Here is a 22,350-nt window from a genome sequence, read left to right on the forward strand (position 1 = left end):
CATGGATGGCGCTGGAAGGGATCATGCTCAGCGAAATAAGCCAAAAAGAAAAAGAAAAATACCGGATGGTCTCACTCATAGCAGGAATCTAGAAAACTTAAATAAGGGACCAGGAAAATGAATAACTATAAGAAAGTGAAAATCAAAATCAACAAAAAACTATGAACCAGAGACACTTTTAGGGGGGCGGGGGCGGGAGGGGAGGGATTGGGGTCAGAATGGGGGGCTGCAATTGTATGGGGAATATAACAATAAAATTTATAAAAAAAAAAAAAAAGAACTCATAAGGAGTGTATTATTTTTTCCATTACATGGATAAAGAAACTGAGATTCTGGTATTAAAATAACATGCCCATAGTACTTGAATCCAGGTCTCACTTCTAGGACTGTGGTCCAAAGCATACTGACTCATTGTGGTGGTGATGGGGGGCTTGAAGAGAATGGAGAACGAGGGTCACTTTAGCGTGTTTGGAGAAGAAGGAAGCCATAGAAACATGCATTGAAATTTAGGGGCTGGGAAATCTGGGCTCTCATCCTTATACTGTTTCAAGTGATTTCTCTGACCTTGGACAAATCATTGTTCTTTTCCAAGTTGTGGTTCCAGCTCCTCTGTCATACAGATGAACACTGAAATCTAAAATCAGTAATAGATACTGAAGAAAATTTAAGACTCCTCAGCACTGACAAGAAGCTACTCATGGAAATATCAGTGGGATAATACAGAAATCTAGTGAACATTCTTAACCATATTTTCTCTGGTTAAAGAGGTATATAAAGTAGTTACAAATAAACAGTCACTTAGCACTTATTCCCAACTCTTATTGAGAGTAAAAGGCCTTTCTAATCGCTTACCCTCTGCCCTTGCTTTTTCTCAGACTAAATATTTCTGAGATATTTGATACTTACAGTAAAAAAAACAAAGTTAAATTTGCAATGAGTTTGGAAAGCAAGTGTTAATATAAGATAGAAGCAAGTTTATAGTCTTTTAATCAGAAGATCTTCTTGTCTGTAAATGGGAATCATAGAGCATTAGGGGTTTGATTTAACCCCAAATGAAACTATTGTAAAAGAAGAGAGTGATATTTTACAGAGTCAAAAGATCAACAGAAATATCAGAAAATACCCCTTACCATTTCAGGCTCAATTCTGGTGACTAAACAAGGAAGAAACAGCAAAAGTTCAGATGTTTTAGAGATGCAATGAACAATGAGAAATGTTCCCTCCCATGCATTCCTATCAAAAGCCTCAGATCAATACTATAAAAGAGGAATAGGATCACAAGGTAGTTAAAAATAGGCACTATTTGATAATCAAGCATAATTTTGCACACAAAGAACAAATCCAAAATATCACCACTATAAAGTACTCCTGTTTTTCTGACTGACTTTCAAAACGTCTAAAATATGTATAAAAATATACAACCATAAAAAGCTTTATGAACTGGAAACAAACAAGAGAACCTGCCAAATGAAGTTAACCCTGATGCTTATAAAAGAGTCCCAAACACCTGAAAATGAAAGTAGACAAGCTGAGCTGAAACCACTATTTATACAGCTATCAAATATAATACCAGAATTCCAAAGTGCCTTTGATGACCAAAGGCCAGATACCTATGGGCTCTGGAAACAAGTGGTGAGTTCTGCCTCCCTATGTCTTGTTCTGATTATAGAGAATGTCAAGGACTGGAGGTAACTCAGTATCTAGATTCATATTAAAGAATATAGCAAGGAAATTCTTCAAAATCTCAGAGGGCTGTTTTGTCACAAAGTATAGTCCACAAGAAAAGGAAAATGCATTTTTAAAACTGTCTAATAAAGGCCTCAAGAAAGTCAAATTATCATCTTTGTGAGTTGAATTCTAATGAGAGAGAGGCACAGGGAAACACTTCATTTAAAAGACATACCCACACAAAACCAACCAGGTAGCACCTACGACCTGATTGTAGTATTGCTTCCAGTACTATTCATCTTCCAGGCATATCACCCAATCAGAATATAAGTTTTTCAGAATCTCAAGAAATCCCTTGTCTTGGGGTCTCACCCACCTGACAGGTACTTCACTGTTGGCAAAAGATATGAATGGAGTTCTTTTCATAGCCTAGTAGGAAACATATACCAGCAATGTACTTTCTTCTTCAAGTCAGTGATCCACCATTTTCAGGCATTTCAAACACCTCTATAGTGACCAACATTGCTCAAGGCAATATGACTTCAAGTTATACAGCAAATCAGACAGATGAATTGAAACATTACTTTGAAGGGAGGCAAGAGGGAAGACTGGCGAGCATCCCATGAAAGTTACTTTCCTTGACAATTGTTACAAGAAACATTGGGCTTAAAAAAAGTTATTGAAAATGGATTTTAAAAGAAAAAATACATAACATCCACATTCTTGGTTGAGGGGGACTATGCTTTCGTTTTCTAGAAAAAAATGATTAATTCAGCCCAATTCAATGTACTCTGAAGTTGTGTTTTATTTAAAAAGTAAATCCTTAATATTTAAAACATTAGAAACATAGTCATTTAGGAAGCTGATAGATATTAATGTATCCAGAAGCAAATTTAAAGGAAAACTTTACAATAAATATAAAAAGTTGCACCCATATCACAAGGCTAGCAAACTAGCACACAGGCAAGACACACAATATGTATTTGTTGAATGCATGAATGAATGAACGAATGAATGAAGAGATGAATATATTTAGGTTTGTCATGGTACTATTTCTTCTGTTTTATTAAACCAAACTGCTAACCTTATTAATTTTTCCATCAATACCATTTAAAGAGAAAAAAGATGACTAGCATTAACAACAAATTATAATTTACAACATAGGATCTCTATTCCATCTATTAAGAAGGTGACAGCATTTAAGAGTTCCCAGGTGGCATCTAAGGAAATTCTTCTTATAATTTAAAATTACAGACCATCTAAAGTATCTTAATAGCATATGGCTAAGTTTATGCGATCATCTGAGGAGAATAATTCAGATTCATAAAAAATGCAAATTTAACAGTAGTGCATTAACTCATGCCAACCCCAGGCTCACGACAATCACCAGGGACCTCCCTCATGAAATCAATATGCATACATCTATTTAACTTTTATCACTGGCTCACTAAGTAAATATCACACTATAGACCACTTAGGTATTCATTATTCACAGGCAAATAGCAAATGTATAAAGCTGGTGGTAGTGTCAAGTCGTTAACAAATCAATCGATAACTGTTCCCTTGTTTCAGTCTAGCAAATAAGGGCAAAGATGTGCAACATCTGGTGAGCAAACTGTTAACCTGCTGCCAAGGTGCAATCTGTTTACAGCCGAGGGTTTCATATTTACGCTGACTCTGAGACAACCTCTCAAGGAAACCCGAAGTTGTACTATGTCTTCTCAGGCTTTAATAAGATTTAAAACAGATCCTCACTTTGATACTATTCGTCAGACACCAAAAGGCTGAGATCAACCAGGACTATAATGGGATGCACTCCTTGTTGGGTTCCCTGGAGTTTCAGATGGAGGCAAAAGCAAAAAACTTTTGACAGCATTTATAAGATGAAGAGCAAAGCAAATGGGTTAATCCTCAAAGCTCCGATCTCTGCTGCTTTCAAAGCAAGATTTTTAGCATGATTTTTAGGGAACACATGTATTCACAAGCAGCTAATCCCCCAAAGTGACCAAGCATGGTTCCAGTTTTGCAAAAGACTCGCATTTTTCCCTTCCTAAGCCCTGTTAAAGGCCACATTTGTGACACTACACCCCTGAGAATGTCAGCGTCTGTGCATTAATGTCAAGTTGATTGCTAGTCCTCTCTGTCTTGTGTCACAGAGAGCTGATACATCATACTGTGTCTGAGGTCACTTACCAACTTGTCAGCTAGGAGACAGTGAAAATGAAATGAAGTAAAGGAAGTTCAGGCACTGGAAAGAAATTGAGCTTCATGACTGCTTCCTCAATTTACATCCCATAATACAAACCACTGTGCGACATGTCAGCAGTGATAGCAGTGGAGCTCAAAAACGTATTGCCCATCACTTTCCCTTTCTCTTGGTCTAAAAATAACAGCAAGACTCAACCCAGAGTTATTTAAATAATGCTCTTAATTATAATTATGAGAATTGACAGCAATCTCAGTTTGTGAAAGATCAAACGTCCTTCCCATTAACAGCAAGAGGGAAAAAAAGGACTCTCTCTTTACCTCTTACTCATTTCTGTGATGTGATCTATGGGGAAACATGACTATTTGTTGTTAAGCATTGAAGTTAACATCCGCACACATGCATACCCCTGCTGGAAGCAAGTCGTGCTGGGTTTTAAATGAACCTGCACTGTATTTACTTATCCTCCTGTCTTCTTCCCTGGGTGAAGGTTTAATTAATACTTCACCCCAGAAACAATCCACACACACACACACACACACACAAAACAGCTTTATTGTGAATGTATAATAGCAATCTGTTCTTCCTGTGGATGGCAGTTTTCTTACTGCATTTCCCTTCTGCTGGGTGGAAATCTCAGTCCCTTGCCTACTGTACCCACGATGAACGGAGAGTCCATATAATGATCCACAAAGAACAAGAGCCAGAAAACACCCTCCTGTTACCTTTTACTCTCTTCTTCTAAGAGACTTAATATACCTCTTCATTCCAGAACACAAGTCTAGCAGACCCTCATCACCTGAGCACACTGCAGCGTTAATACCAAGCCCACTAGGTTTTTTTTTCCCCCCATTTATCAGGTTAAGGGTTAAGGGCACACACAGCCAGGATGTTAGAAACAAGTTGCAACTCCTGTGGCTTGCCCCTCCCCCAGCCCGCTAGAAACCGCACCCACTTCCCACAGTCTGCTCTTCCCCAGCCTTACCCTGCCCAAAAGGTTGTCCTGAAGCAATGTTTCTTGCAGAACTGGGGCCACCTCCTCCAAGCTCAACATGTGGCAAAGGTCGGTGAGTTCCTCCTGTCCCAGGGACCCGGTTCCCGTTGTGTCAAAACTGTCAAACAGCTCCTTGAGTCGGGCCTCATGCTGGTCCTGCTCCACCTCATCCATCCCATAGCCCACAGCGCTCACCTGTGCAGGACAGAGACAAGGACAGGTTGTGACAGCCCCTGGGGTCCTACCCCATCCCTGCCAGTCTCCTGGGGATGCTGTGTTTGTTCTGGTTCCCTTGAGATAGTGGATTGAAGACGAACAGGAGAAGTAACAATGCCCCCCACCTCCCTCCCTCCAGCAAGAGCCCCAATCTCTCCAGGACCCAGGGATGGCCAATGGAACCCCCATATGCACTCACAGGGGCACATTCACAAGGTCAGTTCACATCAGCGCAGTGTTACCAGAATGAGGACATTCTCTCTGGTGAAGACAAAGGCACTTGCCTCTCTTGCCTGGCCTTTGGGTGGGCAGCCAGTCTGGAAAATTCCAGATTCATCTGGCCCAGATTTACAGAAGGTGAAAGTGCTCCTGATATTTAGTCCTTTCATCGAACTGTTACTGCCAATACAATACAGTTGCTAGAGTGCCAGACCTGCCCAGATGTTGCAACCTGCAGGCGTGGCTGAGCTGCTTAACTTCTTTTCCTTCACTCTAGATGCACCCCCCTACACACACACCATGATAGACAAGAGGGCGACAGCAAGAGGCATGATGAACATATCTGACATACAACCAACTTCCTGTTTATAAGCATTACCAAGTGCTTTTTACACCGCAGCTCAATTAATTTCATTGGCGTATTTACATACAACAGGTGTGACAGGAGGAGTATTCCCTGAAGCTCAAGTTAGTCCCAGGTAGTTCTAGGTAACACTTAGTTGCCTAGATATAGGGGAAACATAACTCCAACCTTTCAGGCAGTGGACCTTACAAATCATACAGATTACAGGGAACTTCCACTATTTGGACCATCTCACCCCCTTACGCCTTGTCACTCAGTCTTCCATCTCTCTGTCTCACCTAGGCACAGCTCTCCCAATTGTCACCCTCCATGCGATCAGTAAAAATGTGGAGTCATCAGTAACTCAATCATTTCTGCTTAAAATAAACATAAAATTTTAGGTACCTCATTTGAGAATCAAATTTGCTTTTTTCCCCTTGCTCACACAATAAATCACTTTTCATGTGTCAGGACTTCCAATGAAAGCCAAAAACTGTGCCACTGAAATGAGCTTTACCGTGATGCAATGGAGGCCAAACACAATATATACCCTTGAGAGGGTGACCTCAGCCTTCTGCAAGTCCCTTGACTACAGAAATCAGCACTTAAAAAAATTAAACATTTCTCTTGCCAATATAATTATATGATAAATACAACATAAAATCTACCTTGTTAGCCAATTTTTAAGTGTGCAGAACAGAACTGCTCACTATCCGTGCATTGTTGTCAAGCAGATCTCTAGATGTTTTTCATCTTGCACAGCTGAAACTCTATACCCACTGCACAGCAACTCCCCACTTGCCCCTCCCACCAGCTCCTGGCAACCACTATTCTACTTTTAAAAACAGCACCTTTTAGGTAAACCAAATTCTTTGGGGTCAGAAAACTGACGCAGAGGTGATGTTCATAGAGCAGACTGTGATAACGCGGTAAGCATGCAAGTTAAGATGGTGAACGCAGCCAGAACTGAAAATGAGAGTCTTCCACAGCAAATCAGTGTCACTCCAGGCTGTGTACCTTTCTTTCCAGAGACAAGTGTCCAAAATATGACAAGCTAACACAGAGCCACGATCACTCCAAGGAGTTCAGAACAACCAGGAGGACTCAGAAGATGGATTCAAACAACCTGACGATATAGCTGGATTTTTACTTGGGTCAATCCTGAAAGCAACTGGCACCATTTTGGTTCAAGCTCCTGGCCTTTGAAGGTCTCATCTCCTAATTATCAGTTTTTCTATTACTAAGGTGCTATTGACTCTGGCTGCCTTCCCAGACTTGATCTGTTGGGTTAACTAATCACCATGTAAATGTTTTCAAAATGAGTTGAGAGTGCTACATAAACATCTAAGCATCAGAAAGGAAACACCAAGGTGTTAAGCAAAAGTTAGAAAATTAGACAAGGCCAAGGTTTGGCTAATGAGATTCATTCAGCGTCCACCCATTAATCATCAACTGAGATGTGCTGAGAATCCCCAAGATGCTGTGGGATTTTGAGGGTTGCCATAGCTCACAGACTCTCTCTCTGAGTTGTACAGTCCCCTGGGCTTCAATTTGGCCAACTTCACAAGAGCCAGACGATTCTGCTTTTGCTTGACTTTATAAACGTTTTTTTAAAACTCAAAAGTGAAACAATTCTGACACTTCCCCTTTTAAAAATTATTTTTAACGGGTGGGAATTTGTCCACCAATAAAAAAGAACCATAAGTATCGTACTGAGCAGTCCTGATCTTACCCACAGCTTTGAATTTGACAACTTACCATGTTCTGCTCTTTAGGGGGAATCACTGAATTTTCACTAAATCAAACTTCTTTCATTTTAGAACAGCTTTCCTTTTTCATATCTTTATTTCACCTCCTTCCTTCCCAAAAATCTGTGTTTACAAAAAACTTTTTTTAAAAAAGATTTATTTATGCATACAAGAGTTGGGGTGTAGGCCAGAGGTGGGGCAGAGTTGAGAGGGTTCACCAGAGACAGAGTGGGGAGCAGAACAGGTGGATCTACTAAAATACACTGTTGAGGGGAGCAGCAGGTGAGACAGTAGAGGTCTGCTGTGCCAGGTAGGTTAGCTCCCTGGCAGGGGATAGAACTCGTGCTGCAGATAGCTTCACAGTGCTGATCTTAACCTCCTGCGCCAACAGGAAGGCCCCTACAAAAACATTCTGTTGACTGAAAGAGGAAAACAGCCCCACTCCTGTGGAACAAATGATCATACAGAAACATCCAAAAGATGTTACATATGGCGACAAGTTGTCAGGACTCTTTTGGCACAGAATGCATTTTTACTGGTTGATGTTATTCCCCAAATGCTCATCAGTAATTTCAAGTGCAAGAATTGTTTTCTCCCCATGCGGCAGAAATTTATTTAAGGACAAGATCCACAACTTCGACCATTTTTATAGATTCCTCCAAATGCACAGTAGAGCTTATTCTTCATAACAGGGACTCAGTAAACTTCAGGAACTGATTTAGTGTACGTAGATTTCTTGAGTGAAAACTTAAATGAGAACTAGAGAAATAAGCACAGGAGAACTTTGATATACCTACTTCTTTTGCAAAAACACCTCTACTTCCCCCGTTTAACTATTTTTCAAAGACATTCTCAGTCTTCGATATAAACAAGTAGAAGTAGAAAGTCAGCTCCCACTGCCAAACTGGTTAAGGAGTTAGTGAGTGGCGAATGGATTTCCGAACTTCAGCTGTGGTTTTTTTTTTTTTTTTTTTGGTCATAGGATGTGACTGGGGGAATAATTTGGACTAAAACACTTTCCCAAAAGTTCCCCTCATTTATACAATGAGACTAATACCCATGTAGTTGTTTTGAAGTTAGTTAAATATGTCAATCAAGACAGTATAATCCCATGGGCCTCCCTGGTGGCGCAGCGGTTGAGTGCTGGGTTGCAAAGCTGCCCGCGGCCTCTGCGGCGCCGGTTCAATCCCCGGCTGCTCCCCGGCCGGCCACCGGAGGAGGGTCCCACATGGCACGCAGACCTCTCCTGCCGCCCGCTGCTCCCCTCAGCAGTGTACTTCGGTCCTTCTGCCTGCTCTGCTCCCCGCTCTGGCTCTGGTGAATTCTCTCACCCTCCCGCGCTTCTGCCTGTGCCCAGTGCATGTATAAACAAAACAAACAAACAAACCAGCAAACAAATAAATAAAGCATGCCTCTATTAAAAAAAAAAAAAAAAGAGTATAATCCCAGAGAAAGCAGATAAAGAGGGGAATTAAGAAAACAAAACAAAAAAGACCTGTTACTTACAAAGGAGCAGTAAACTGTAGAGGGTTAATTCATACAAGCTATAGACCTGCCTTTAAAGAAGCAGAGTTGGAGCTGTGGAATGCCATGATATGAGCAAGAATATACAGAAAACATGTTACATTATATTAATGGTAAAAGCAGCAGGTAATGCTTGGTGTTTCCTCAATCTTTAATGGCAGATTATTGATAAATATAATGTCAAACAAAAGCAGAGAGGCTGAAATATAGTTGGAGGTTCAGAAGGATTTTTAAAAAGATTTATTTTTGCACAGAACTGGGGTACAGGCCAGAGGTGCACAGGGAGGGGGTGAGAGGATTGACCAGAAACAGAGTGGGGGAGTAGAATAGGCGGATGCACTGAAATACACTGCTGAGGGGAGCAGTGGGTGAGACAGGAGAGGTCTGCTGTGCCATTGTGGGTCAGCTCCCTGGCTGGGTCAGGCCCACTCAGATAGTGCTGACACTTAACCTCTAGGCCACCAGGGATGCCCAGAATTTTTTTTTTTTCACTTCTGAGCATTTACTATATGTCTTGCCTATGTTGAGGCAAGAGGTAGAAATCGGGCTTGACAAAATTAAGTAACTTGTCAAAGGATACAGTGCTAATGAGTGTGGAATGAAGATCTGAGTTCTGGTCTAACTCTAAATTGTATACTGTCTCTCAATACTATCCATGCACACAGAATATATAAATGTGATCACTGAGACATCACTAGCAAATCACTTACCTCCACCTTTCTGTGTTAACCAGCTGGACAGTACCAAGTCCAGAAACCACCATGGAACATCAGATGGCCAGAAATCTTCCAAATAGGAATGGGGGTGGGGTGGGGCTCCTTCCTCCCTAGATCCATTTATTGAATAATTATAGCCTACAAGGCACTAGAGATACACAAATGGAATGAGTGTTCTCTTTTTCCTAGGGTAACTTTGGGATTCAGGGCAAGAAAGAAGTTATTTTTTATATAAAAGTGATCATGAAGAGTTCCACATCTTCAATAAGAGTTTAGGAGCTCATAATTGTTAAATAACTCCCCCCCTCCCAAATACTTAAATATGTTCAATCTGTGCAATTCAATGCTTTCAGAACATTGTTATCTGTCCCCACTAGGGACAGATAACACAATCCTACTCAAGGGTAATAAAAACCAATAACATGAAAAGTGAAGCTCAAATATTGTAACTTAAATGAAAGCAGAAGATGCAGATAAAATGATTCTATGAACCAGAAAGAAGAGAATCAGATTGAAACATGAACATGAACACCATCATCATCTTGTCCCCACATCTGTGTGTCAGTATCTGTACTCAGCTCATTATGACTTCTTCTATTGCCAAGGAAAAATTTTCTAAAGATAAAACTACCATATTTACTTTTCTCTAGGATTGCATCCCAACTTTATTAAAATCTACTTTTAATTTTCCACCTCTTATTTCTTAGCTCCCTCAAAAACTTCTTTAAAACTCTTTGTCATGTATCCCATCTCAAACTGCCTTCCTACAGCTCTCCTCTATCACTGCTTTCTCTCTATTATACTTTCTCAAGAAAGTATAATGCCCTCTACTTTTGAGTTCTGCTGCCAAAATCATTCATAGCAGCAAGGTTTCAAACACTCCATCTCTAAAACTCTTATGTTGCCTAACAAAGGTCATTGGTGACTACACTATCAAATTCAATGTATACTCTCCCTATCTTTCTAGAATTAAGGAGTTCTCTATTGCATGTGATGCCATTGGCCACTCATTCTCCTTGAAACTCATTTTTTACTCCATTCTTTCATTTCCCTGACTGCTACTTGTCAGTATAATTTGCTGACTCAACTCCTCTGCCTCTGACAACCCTTATAAGTTAATACTTCCTGTACTTCTGCCATCCTAGCCTACAGTGTTAGTGATCCACTGAATTCCCTTTGCAATTTTAATACACACTCTCAATAACCTGCTCCTGCATGACAGAGGACTGCCCCAGGGTGCTGGAGTAAAAGTTGAGTTTTGAGTGATAAATCCTCCTTTGAATTGCAAAGAACAATTCCAGTTTTATAAACTCTGCCACAGACTTAGGTCTCTCTTCACAACTGACTTTTCAATTAAATTGTCAGAAGCCTATATAGTATATAGTTCTTTTGGAAAAAAAGGATCAGTGTGGGCAATGTTTGGGAATTCTAGTTAAGGATGGTTAAATAAGAGGCAGATGTACAGATGCATTAATCAAAACATTTACCACCCAGTAACCACCCATAATAAGAACTATTTGAAGCATTTTCCTTCCAAATAATTCAAAATGAGACTGCCAAAATGTGCAGCCCCTGACAGAGATGTCCATTACTGATCTGTGTTGTGTACCACTCAGCAACCTGGCTGATGAAATCAAGTGCCAACTGGGACTGGAAAAGACAGAGGTGGAGGTGCAGCTGGAATAATGAAGTCCCCGATGTAAGGCCAGCATGAATAGGATACATGTACTTAGGAACTTTCTAGCATCCAATATATAGAAAGGAGCTTGTAAGAATGATGTCCTAGTCAAAGGGTAGGTCTATTCTGGGCCAGAGGGAGTGAAAAGGGGACAACGTCTGGCAGGGAAAACCAAATAATAAATGAGCACAACGCCACAGCCCCAAGCTCAGGCCTTTTATTTTCCCTCCAGATGGTCCAGCAGCTGAACAGCTACACGGAATGTCTGGATGCCCCTCTTGGCTCAGTCATTTTCCCTGGGTATCATAACAGATGAATTTGGATCTATGTTCAGACAGAGCTGTTGGGGATCCGCAGACCAGGCAGTGACCACCAAGTGGCTAATTTCATTACTTTATTACAAATAAAGTGATGAACATGGATGGGTAAACTCTGCTTTGGCAAAGCTTTTCATTCATGCCTTTAGATTTCATGATTTAGCAAATCAGAGCCTCATAATGCCAATGATCAAATTAAAATGTTTCTTTTTTCCTGCAAATGTGTTAATTTGTTGCAAAGATTTAGAGGTTTACCATTTTGGACTAATTTGAGTATAAAATGAAAGAGTCACAAGAATAAATTCAAAGTTAGCAAAAGCTTAATAGAAAAAGCAATTGTCCCCACTTGCATGTCTATATAGAATACGTCTGCCAAAAGCTGCTGCTCAGCAAACTGACACTGTCAGATAGTCTCCTCTCTGCTCAGGTAGCACCTCACTTCCAGTTAGATACCAAATGCACAAGAGTACCAACAAGAACAAAACCATGACGTAAAAATACAACACAAATACAACACAAAAGCTTAAATACCACTGCTTAGGGACATAATCACGTTAAAGAAATTTGAATGAAAATAACAACCTTTGCTTAACCACACTACAAAACTTAACCAAGCATATCCTACTAGCATTTATTCAAAATATAAATAAGCTTTAGTATTTTACTATCCTGAATGATGTAGCAAACCCAAGCTTTTGTTAAACCTAATAGCTAGGTGGATTGCCCAATCAAGTAGTCAACTCCGGGTGGCTGGGGGAACAAAATCATTAGCTTCACACATTGTGGATTCAATAACCTGTAATCAAGCTACTAAGTAAAATTACAGAAACAGAAAACAGAACTGCATCATTGTTACTTTCTTAAAAGAAACCGCTTATAATAGCATTCACTTCCTGAGCCATAGTCCTTACTCAAATTAATTTAGAATGCCTACCGCTATGAGTAGAGTTCCCTGGGGCAAAAGTGAAGAGCTTCACTTCTCACATGTATAAATAATATTTCCCCAACTTTGTTTTTTAAATGCACATTAGAATACTATATAATTTTCCATCTAAAAGCTTGAATAAATGAATGGTTACTATAAATTGCAAAAATGAAGCATCCTAATTTCAAAGTTGCTCACTTGCATAATTCCATAATCTTTTAAAATTTTTATTTTATTTGTAAATAGGATATAAATATCTTTTTTGCAAGCTTCAGTAAGTCTCTCTGTAAGCTCCTGTCCAACAGATGTAAGTTCAATAACCAGAATTCAAACCACATAATTTATTGTCTTACAAATGAATTGGCATCTATAAAAATAAACCTCCCAAAAAGGCTTTAGGCTGTTTGAAGTCTCTAAAATGCTCTGGCTAGAATTGCCAATCCTTTATCAATGTAAGAACAGTGAAATGCATTTTCATTATCAACATTAGATGAAAGCATCAGTATTGGTGAAATAAAAAAAAAAAAAGACTGGTGAAATGTTAGTTTAGAAGGTTATTTGCAGTGACATTTAAAACAATTTATTTGAACAACATTTGAGTTGTGATAAGAATATTGCCTATTAAATAAAGATGGGCTTTTCAGAATTCATCAGAACCCTATTCTCCACCTCTGTGACAGTTAACATCTTTTTATATTAAGGGTCATTACATATCTAAAATGAAAAAAGAACAGAAAAGAGAAACCCATGCCATTTTGAGCAAGTGCCTATTAAAATGACTGATCCTTGACATTTTAACACAAAGACCATGCCTATGATGGCTTTCTTTTCATTGCCCCCTGTAAAGTCTTTTCCTGACTTGGCATTATCTTTGCTAATGTTCAACCTATTTAGACATCCCTGAGTTCCACCCTTTATCTATTCTGTGGTCCAGAATGCTTTCATCTAAACAATCACCAGAGAACAGTTGAAAATAAACAAATCTACAAACAAACTCCCTAGCAGTTCACTTCAGCTCCCTAAGGACACTCACAACAGATGAAGAGACCACAACAAACTGGCTTTTCAGTCAGCCTGCAATGTTACTTTTACACACAGTCTGGGAATTTTCACAGTCCCTTTCAACACCAGAACAAGATCCACCAATATTTCAGGTCAGCCACCAATATGCTAAGCACTAAAGACTCAAGATAAAATTAAGCTGACACAGAAAAAAATACATTTCCTTGCAGATTGTCAAGTCACAGGAAACAAGCAAACAGATGTAAATTTATGTCACCATATTTAAGTGAACCCAAATGAGAACTCTTCCATGGTCTCGAGAGCTTAGCTTAAGTGTCCCAAAGGACCTAATCAGGATTTTAATTCTAAAAAGCTATCACATTAGTCGCAAAAGACAACTAACTGTACTGTTTTGTTTTCATAAATTCAAGAGTTAAGTTGTATGGAAAGTCCATCTCAGGAATTTAACAGGGGATCTGTGTCAGTTAAGTAAAGAAAGCAGAACTCACACCTTAGTTATCTAGAAACAAGATACACAGTAGAACAATCTTTCCAGTTCCCATTTTATTTGCACCTTAACCTGGGTTTGTCTAAGGCTAGGAAAACTCTTCCTATCTGGCAAATTCACAGAAAGAGCTTCATCAGTAAACTGCTTCAATCAGCTTTGCCCTTTTGTCAGGACCGGTTTGGTAGCCGAGAAGCCCTGTCCCTGGAACCTGAAAGCTCCTCCTGCAGCATCCACATGTCAGTGTCATTTTCTATTTCCTACCTAAGTGCACTGTCTAAGTCTAAGTCATTGAGGCCACACACTTTTAACACCCCTCCCCCAATTTTAAGGGCTCCAAACAGCTCTCCCCAACTCAAACAGCCTAGATGAACGAGCTTTCCCAGAGAGATTTCTCGTAAGTCTCCCAATCACAAGCCTGCCTGGGTGGCAACAGGCAAAGGAAATGCCACCCCTCGTGCGCGTTCTGGGACTCAAGTTCACTTCTGGACCAGCAGACAGCAGCGGCTCTAGGCGAGGGGCTGCGGGCTGGGACCACGCGAGTGGCAAAGGTCCCCAGAACAGGCTCCGTGCCACCCAGGTCCCGGGCAATCTGCGTCCCTGATCCTCCTGCCCATCGCCACCCCCAGAAACCTCAGACACCCCATTGTGTCACCCAGCAGCACGCGCTGCGGTGCCCGCGGACCTCGCCTACCTTCTGTCGGCCTCTCCGTCGCGCCCGCACCGCCGGCCGCCTGCGCCCAGCGCCCTGCAAAGCCAAGGGGGACGCTTTGTTAAGGCTCAAGCAACGGGACAATACTTGGCAGCCGGCGCCGGGGTTCCGGGCGGCCGTCCTCCAGAAGGACGCGAACAGAGACCCGCGCGATCGTCATTTCCATATGCAAGGGGCCAGCTCTTACAAAAGCGCGGCTCTTGGGGGCAGCAGGCTGCCGCGCGCCCTCCCCGCCCGCGCCGGCCCGCCCCCGGCAGCGCAGCCCGCGCCCGCAGGGCCCGCCCCTCCTCTCGCCTCCGAAGCCGCCCCCTCCCCGCCTGCTCCCCCGGGAGAGCCCGGGCCGGAGCCGGCTGCCCGGCTGCCCCGCCACCGGCTTTCCAGCAGCCGCCCCCAGCGCCCAGCTCAGGGGGACAGCTCCCGCCCTGGCCAAAAGCCCCGAAAAGCAGAGCCCACAGTCCCGGCGCTGGGTGCGCAAAGGACCTCGCCGACGGCGCGGGGGCAGCGCGAGGCCTCCCTGCACCCCCAGGCCGCCGGGCTGGGGTCGCCCGGAGCAGACTCCCCGCTTACCGCGTCCCGGGGCTCACGCGCCCGGCGCCGCCGAGGAGACCATGACCGTGCGCGCGCTCAGGGATCGCAGGCAGCGGCAGCAGGACGGCCGCGCCTAGCGCGCTCTCTCCCCGCTCGGCCGCCGCCACCCGGAGCTTTGGACGCCGGGGAGGAAGGCCGGGCCCGCGCGGGGAGGAGGAGCCAGGACGACGCCGGCCGGGGCGCGGCTCCTCCTCCTCCACGGCCCGCGCGGCTGGGGCTGCCTGGGGAGGAGCGCCGAGAGCCGCCCGGGTCCGCAAGGGGTCGGTCCCCACACTCCCACCCTCTGCTGGGACGGCGCCCTGTGCCGTGGGGACTGCTCGGGTTGCCGCAGCGCAGAGGCACCCGGTCCCGGCTTGGCTGCTGCGTGACACTGGGGCGGTCGCCACGGAGATTGGAACCTCGAAATCCCAGGGCTCAAGAGCTTGCAGGTGGAGGCCAGCGCTGCGAGGTAGCCGCCGGGCAGGAGCTGATGCTTCCCCCCTGCAAGCCCTGGCTCGCTTTCCTTCCTTTCCTTCTTAATGTGCCCCCACACTCCCAGGATACTCGGCCGGCCTCTTCTCGATGTGGTGGAAAGGCCCTCGCCTCCAGCCAGAGGGACCTTAAGTTGAGGATTCCGGTGCCTTGCTCCCCCCGTGGCCCTGGACCTCTCAACCCTCGAGCGCCTAATAGCTGTCATTTGAAAGAGGGCTCTGGAAGGCGCAGCACTCTAGGCTTGACTCGGAACCCCCTGGAGCCAGGATGACTCTCCCGCCAGGTTCAGATTGACTTCCACGCCTGTCCACCATATCCTCATAGGCTTGCACCCCTATCCTGCCTCCTGTGGATACGTCCAACCCTTGGCCACTGGCCACACGAACAGAAACTACTTGGGGCTGGTAGTTCCTGGGCAAAAGATTGCTCAGTATTTACCACCACCGTCACTTTCCCCTACTCCACAGGCTCCCCCAAAGTCTTAGCTTTCTCATTCTCCCACCCTTGCGCTTTTCATCTGGATGCAAACGGGATCCCTATTCCAGGTCCGAAAGCTACTCCTATGGCTCTCTCTTAGGGCTGCAGGGTTAAATGTGTTGTTGCTCTATTATAATGCATAAGTATCATTGTTTCAGCAAGAAACTGAGAACACTCTCTTAATACCAAGAGAACAGGGATAGACAGGACAAAAAAAAAAAAAAAACTAGCTTTTACTGAAAATCCAGTGTGTGGGGAAACTCAACAGGAATTATTTTACCAAACTCTCACATCACCTTTGTAAAAGAGGAAACTGGACATCACAGAAGTTAAGGAGTTTGCTCAGGATCACACAACCAGTACCTGGCAGAGCTAGAATTTAAAAGCGTTTCACATATGTGACAAACTTACACAAAATGAAATACACACAAATGAGTGCATGTAAAATTGGTGACATTTAAATAAGATCCCAGGATTCTCTTAATGTCAGTTTCCTGGTTGTGATACTATAATGCGGGTGTGCAAAATGTTACCATTTGGGGAAAATTGGGTAACAGGTCTGCAAGGGAACTCTTTGTATGAAATTAATGTGAATCTACAGCTATTTCAAAATGAAAGGTTTTTTTTCCTTCAAGCAAATCAGTCTAATTTTAGAATTCAAGCTCTCTTCTTTCAAGCAGTGTGACTAGCGAATAAGAAAAAAGAGAGGTTCATGTCCTCTCCTTAGTTAACATTTGTGGGTGAGCACATACACATGGTTGTTCAGTCCACTAGGAAGTATACAGCACACACACACAGTTTAAGTGACCAGCTAACTTGTTGCCAGCATAGTTGCACAAGTGCAATTTTATAAATAAGAGAATAATATTCACTGGGAACTGAAACAGCCAACAGCCTTAGAAGGAAACAATGAAAAGATGTTTTCCCTATTCCACCTAATCTTTGTCATGGGGGCATCACCTTACTAGTTATCTCCCCAGGTATTTCTTTTTCTCCCAAAAGAGTCCTTAAGGAGGGGGGCTGCTCCTGCTCATTAGTTGAAAACAGTGATTTCTGGGAACCATGGATGTTGGAGGCAGCATTCATTCTCCAAGGAGGAAGACCAGAATTGCTGGGGTTGTGTAATTTAAAAGACACAAATTGGAGCCTCCCTGGTGGCGCAGCAGTTGAGCGCTGGGTTGCAAAGTTGCCCGCAGCCTCTGCAGCACCAGTTCAATCCCCAGCCGCCGGGTGAGGGTCCCATATGGCGCACAGACCTCTCCTGCCGCCCGCTGCTCCCCTCAGCAGTGTACTTCGTCGGTCTGCCTGTTCTGCTCCCCGCTCTGGCTCTGATGAATTCTCTCACCCTCCCACGCTTCTGACTGTACCCAGTGCTTGTATAAATAAATAAATGAATCTTTAAAAAAAAATAAATAAAAGACACAAATTCATTTCTGGGGAAGAATGAATGCTGGGATTAGGAACTGAAGCTTACATACTACTTCTAACCTCAAGACAATAGAGGGGAAAGTGTGGAGAACAATTGTAGCTGTGCAAGAACAATTCTACCAAAGCAGATAATTTAATACAACCTGCTTGCAAATTAGGTTGTACAGGGTGAAAGTTTAGTCTTAGTCCAGACTAGTCACTGGTAGAAAGCAGGGCTTTACCATAAACCTATCACTTAAGTTTTTTCTCTGATAAACAAAAATGAAGATAACTGCAGAAATAGTATCCAAGCTCTAATTCTACATTATGAACAAACACATAAAAAAAGGGAAAAGAAATGTACATGTTTACCCAGTGTTAATATGTTTTACAAACCACACTTCACTCTTATCTGTTGTGGTTTATCTGCCTCTGATATTACTTCTCTCTTTGCTAAAAGAGCCTTGTTCAGGGACCCAGCATCCCTAATATATTTGTAGATGACATCTTAGAATGACTATTTGCTATATTTTTCAGTACTGGACTGGTTTCTCAGAAGGTTAAAAGCTCTAAAAGGTAACTAAAGGATAATTCAGAGAAGGAAGTTATTCTTTGTTTCTTCCTGAAGTAACTCAGTAATATAAATTTAGTCAAGACAACAGATTTTTTTTTTTTTAATAGAGAGAGGTGGGGACAGAGAAAATTCAGACTTTGTAAATGTCTGGGATCTGCAATTACCTTCTTTTTCTGATAAAAGAAAGAGTCTAACTTTAACCAAACTCAATTTACCCTCCCCCAATGTCACGGTTGGGTAAAAGTTATTTCTCATTTATAGAATAGCCAAAAACTCTCCTGTTGCTCTTGCAGTAAACTTTAACTCCTTTTATATTTCTTTAGTAAATCTTGTTCTTATTTCTCTGACCACTTGAACTAATCAGAAGAGTTTTCAGGTGAGTTGTAGAGTGGTATCAAGGAGGGCCAACGATTAAGACAGTTTATCAGGCAATGTGTCCAATCTGGGACTGGGTATGAGGGACATCATTGTCTCCCCTAACACCTAAGGAAATGGATGGTGATAGGAAAAAAGGAGAGAGGGGCCCCAGATATTCACATCAAATACTAAGTGTTTCAGTGACAAAATATTGGTGAAAACCCAGGAAGATACCCGCAAAGGAGGAGAAAAATGCACAAAAAATTACACTCTTGCTTCTGAAGGAATTAGGAATTTAGGATTCCTAAATATGAAATATATAAAAGAAGAAATGGATTTGGCATAATTTAGTTTTTAAAAAAGTAAGCATTGAGCACCTACTCTATACTTAGTACTGCCCTAGAGTAAATGAGATATTCAAAGGAGACATCAATCTTGGTTCTTGTCATTATCCCCTGGGGAAGCAAAAGATAGGCACTTGTGAGAGTAAGAGAAGAATAAGGTGGGACTGAATTCTAGTTAGGTTCTCCAGTTGAGGAATACACACACGCACATGCACACACACAGAGAGACAGATAGAGAGAAAAAAGGTTGAGAAGAGAGTTATGGTTTCCCTAATCCATGCTTTCCATCAGACTGTTCAGCCCTTTGCTTTCATATTAGGTCCTAGATCTCCTTCCTGATGTTCAAAGCCCTAGTTGATCTACGCAAATGTTTGTACCTCAACATCCTACCAGTCTGCTTCCACCCTGTTCATCTTGCTACAGCTGATCTTTCTTCCCAGATGATCATTTTGAAAGCATACTTGATGCTGTTGCTGTACACTCTTTTTTTAAAAAAAAAAAAAGTTTGTTTATTGTGTAGAAGAACTGGGGTGTAATCCAGAGGTGCAGGGGGTGAGAGGATTCACCAGAGCCAGAGCAGGGAACAGAACAGGCAGACTGATGAAATACACTGCTGAAGGGAGCAGCGGGCGAGACAGGAGAGGTCTGCTGCATCATGTGGGTAGCTCCCTGGCCGGGGATCAAACTCAGGCCTTTGCAGTGATAGCACTGAGACTTAACCCCTAGGCCCCCAGGGAGGCCCACTGTCTGTTCTTTACTTGTCCCAGCAGCTGATGCGTATCAGGAAGTGGTTATTACCCAGGTGCCTTTTGGATCTCCTGGGTTGAACATCTAGGTTCTTTCCAAATACTTGACACTCAAATGGTGAAAAGACATTGAATGTGTGTGCATGTGTGTGTGGGTGGGGGAGCTGTTGGTCTTCACTTTTGGGACTATCCTTTTTTTCATGATATTATACTCTGGAATTGTTCTTACTGTTCTAAATACTTTGAGCGCACAAATTCAAAGGAGAGAAAGTGAATTTCTAGTTTAAGAAGCACTAACATTTCTTTTTTTTTTGATATTATACTCTGGAATTGTTCTTACTGTTCTAAATACTTTGAGCGCACAAATTCAAAGGAGAGAAAGTGAATTTCTAGTTTAAGAAGCACTAACATTTCTTCCTTTCATACTCAAACATCTAGTGAACATGACATGGAATCTTTACCCTTCTTTTCCCCAAAAAGACCTTTGAATGGAAAATTATGTGACATTTTCCCCCAAGCATGTTTACTTCAAGTTTTCTAGAATTTGATGAACATGGAAAATAAATGGAACCCAGAAATATATGTATTAAATTTATATACAGTAAAAACAGTACTTTCAACAGAAATAAATAGAACACAAACCACATGTGTGATCCAAGAGTTTCTGGAAGCCACATTTAAAAAGCTAACAGGGGGCCTCCCCGGTGGCGCAGCGGTTAAGAGCTGGGTTGCGAGGCTGCCCGTGGCCTCTGCAGCGCCTGTTCGATCCCCGGCTGCTCCCCGGCCACCACAGGAGGGTCCCACATGGCACGCAGACCTCTCCTGCCGCCCGCTGCTCCCCTCAGCAGTGTACTTCGGTCCTTCTGCCTGCTCTGCTCCCCGCTCTGGCTCTGGTGAATTCTCTCACCCTCCCGCGCTTCTGACTGTACCCAGTGCATGTATAAACAAAACAAACAAACAAATAAATAAATAAATAAAGCATGCCTCTATAAAAAAAAAAAATTAAAAAAAAATAAAAAGCTAACAGGAAACCAGTAAAATTAATTCTTATAATTTAGTTAACTCAGTATATCCCCAAATAGTATCATTTTGACATATAATCAATATAAAATGGGGCCTCCCTGGTGGTGCAAGGGGTTAAGAAAGCTGATCAGCCAGGGAGCTACCCACATGGCTCAGCAGCCCTCTCCTGTCTCACCTGCAGCTCCCCTCAGCAGTGTATTTCAGTAGATCCGCTTGTTCTGTTCCCCACTCTATCTCTGGTGAATCCTCTCACCACCCGTACCTCTGGCCTATACTCTAGCTCTTGTATGCTTAAATAAATAAATCTTTTTTAAAAAATAAAATGAAATAGTATATATTTGGTTGTTTTCTTCTAAAAAATTTTAATATTTTTAAAGATTTATTTAATTATGCATATAAGAACTGAGGTACAGGCCAGAGGTGAAGGGGGTGAGAGCATTCACCAGAGACAGTGGGGAACAGAACAGGCAGATTGACTGAAATACACTGCTGAGGGGAGCAGCGGGTGAGTCAGAAGAGGTCTGCCACGCTATCTGGATTGCTCCCTGGCTGGCTGGGGATCGACTTGTGCTACAGAGGCTGCAGACAGCTTCATGGTGCAGTGTTTAACCTCTTGCTCCACCAGGGAGGCCCCCAAATATATGCTATTTTAAATGCTTGGAAATGACAATCCTGCAGGCCATTGTTTGTTTTTAAACATCTTTTTATACATTTTATTTTTGTCTTCCCTGTCAAACACTGAGCCAACCACATTCCTCAGGCTGCCTGGGACAGGGGTTGGGGGTACAAGAAAAGGTGCAGGGCAGATGAGATATGGAAGAAGGAACTATGGGAGGTGGAGACAGCTCCTTCACATGGTGAAAAAGAGAAAGGACACCATCAAGCAAAAGAACCCATAGCCTTGGAGAGGCTCAAGCTCTGAATGGCAGAGAAGAGCTGTTGCTCCAGAGAAGAGTTCCTGGCATAACCAATGATGAGGCTCCCAAACCCCAGACCCAATTCCAGCCCCAGAACCAGCCACCCCTACTCTGCAGCCCCAACCCCAGTGAACTTGGCTGCTGTGTCGATGTCCCTTGAAATGGCGTGGTTTTGGAAGCTGTGGCTAGGCTAGGAATAAGTGAGTTCAGTGGATGTGGGCTGCCAAGTTGCCGAGGCTCTCATCTGTCAGTGTCCCTGGTGGATTCAGCACAACAGCAGACACTGATCTACTCAGCAGCTGAGAGGCACTCCCCACCAAGGAGGGGGTGGAGACCAACTTGGCACAGTCATGCATTTTCAGGGGATGAGGGGATGTAGCTGGAGAGCTGCTTCCAGTGCACAGAAGACAGAGAGGGGCACGTAGGCCATTGTTAATGCCTGCCCCACAGCCAGCCTGTTTTCTACTCAGCTGTATCTGCATCCTCAGGGAACCCAGAGGGAGAGGTCTGGAGGTCAAATGGCAGTCACTTCTTGCAGTGCCTGCCTCCAGGGAAGGTGCTTCTCCATTTCCCAGCCTCCATTCCACCTACATCAACTCCTGCAGGCACCCGAGCACCCATGTTGCTTTCCATGATTAATCTCAAAGGCCTTGAAATAACTAAGCGACGTTTT

At 42.9% G+C, this 22,350-nt stretch overlaps 1 protein-coding gene and 1 pseudogene across 6 annotated transcripts in view; both read right to left on the reverse strand.

Moving 5' to 3' along the window:
• Positions 1–5,042, reverse strand: part of NIN (ninein) — a gene marked incomplete at both ends in the record, with an annotated part of 81,487 nt that extends 76,445 nt beyond the window's left edge. For all 5 annotated transcript variants that reach the window (XM_084240571.1, XM_084240570.1, XM_084240574.1 and 2 more), the window contains one exon: positions 4,860–5,042. In XM_084240571.1, coding sequence (XP_084096697.1) covers positions 4,860–5,042 — 183 coding nt within the window. The remainder of the gene's footprint in view (positions 1–4,859) is intronic.
• Positions 5,043–21,610: 16,568 nt separating this feature from the next.
• Positions 21,611–22,033, reverse strand: LOC311175392 (ATP synthase F(0) complex subunit C2, mitochondrial-like; annotated as a pseudogene). The gene has a single exon. The product of its transcript is annotated as an ATP synthase F(0) complex subunit C2, mitochondrial-like (transcript).
• Positions 22,034–22,350: the final 317 nt, after the last annotated feature.

This window comes from Talpa europaea (genome assembly GCF_964194135.1).
Source record: "Talpa europaea genome assembly, chromosome: 8".
In the NCBI taxonomy this organism is placed as follows: domain Eukaryota; kingdom Metazoa; phylum Chordata; class Mammalia; order Eulipotyphla; family Talpidae; genus Talpa; species Talpa europaea.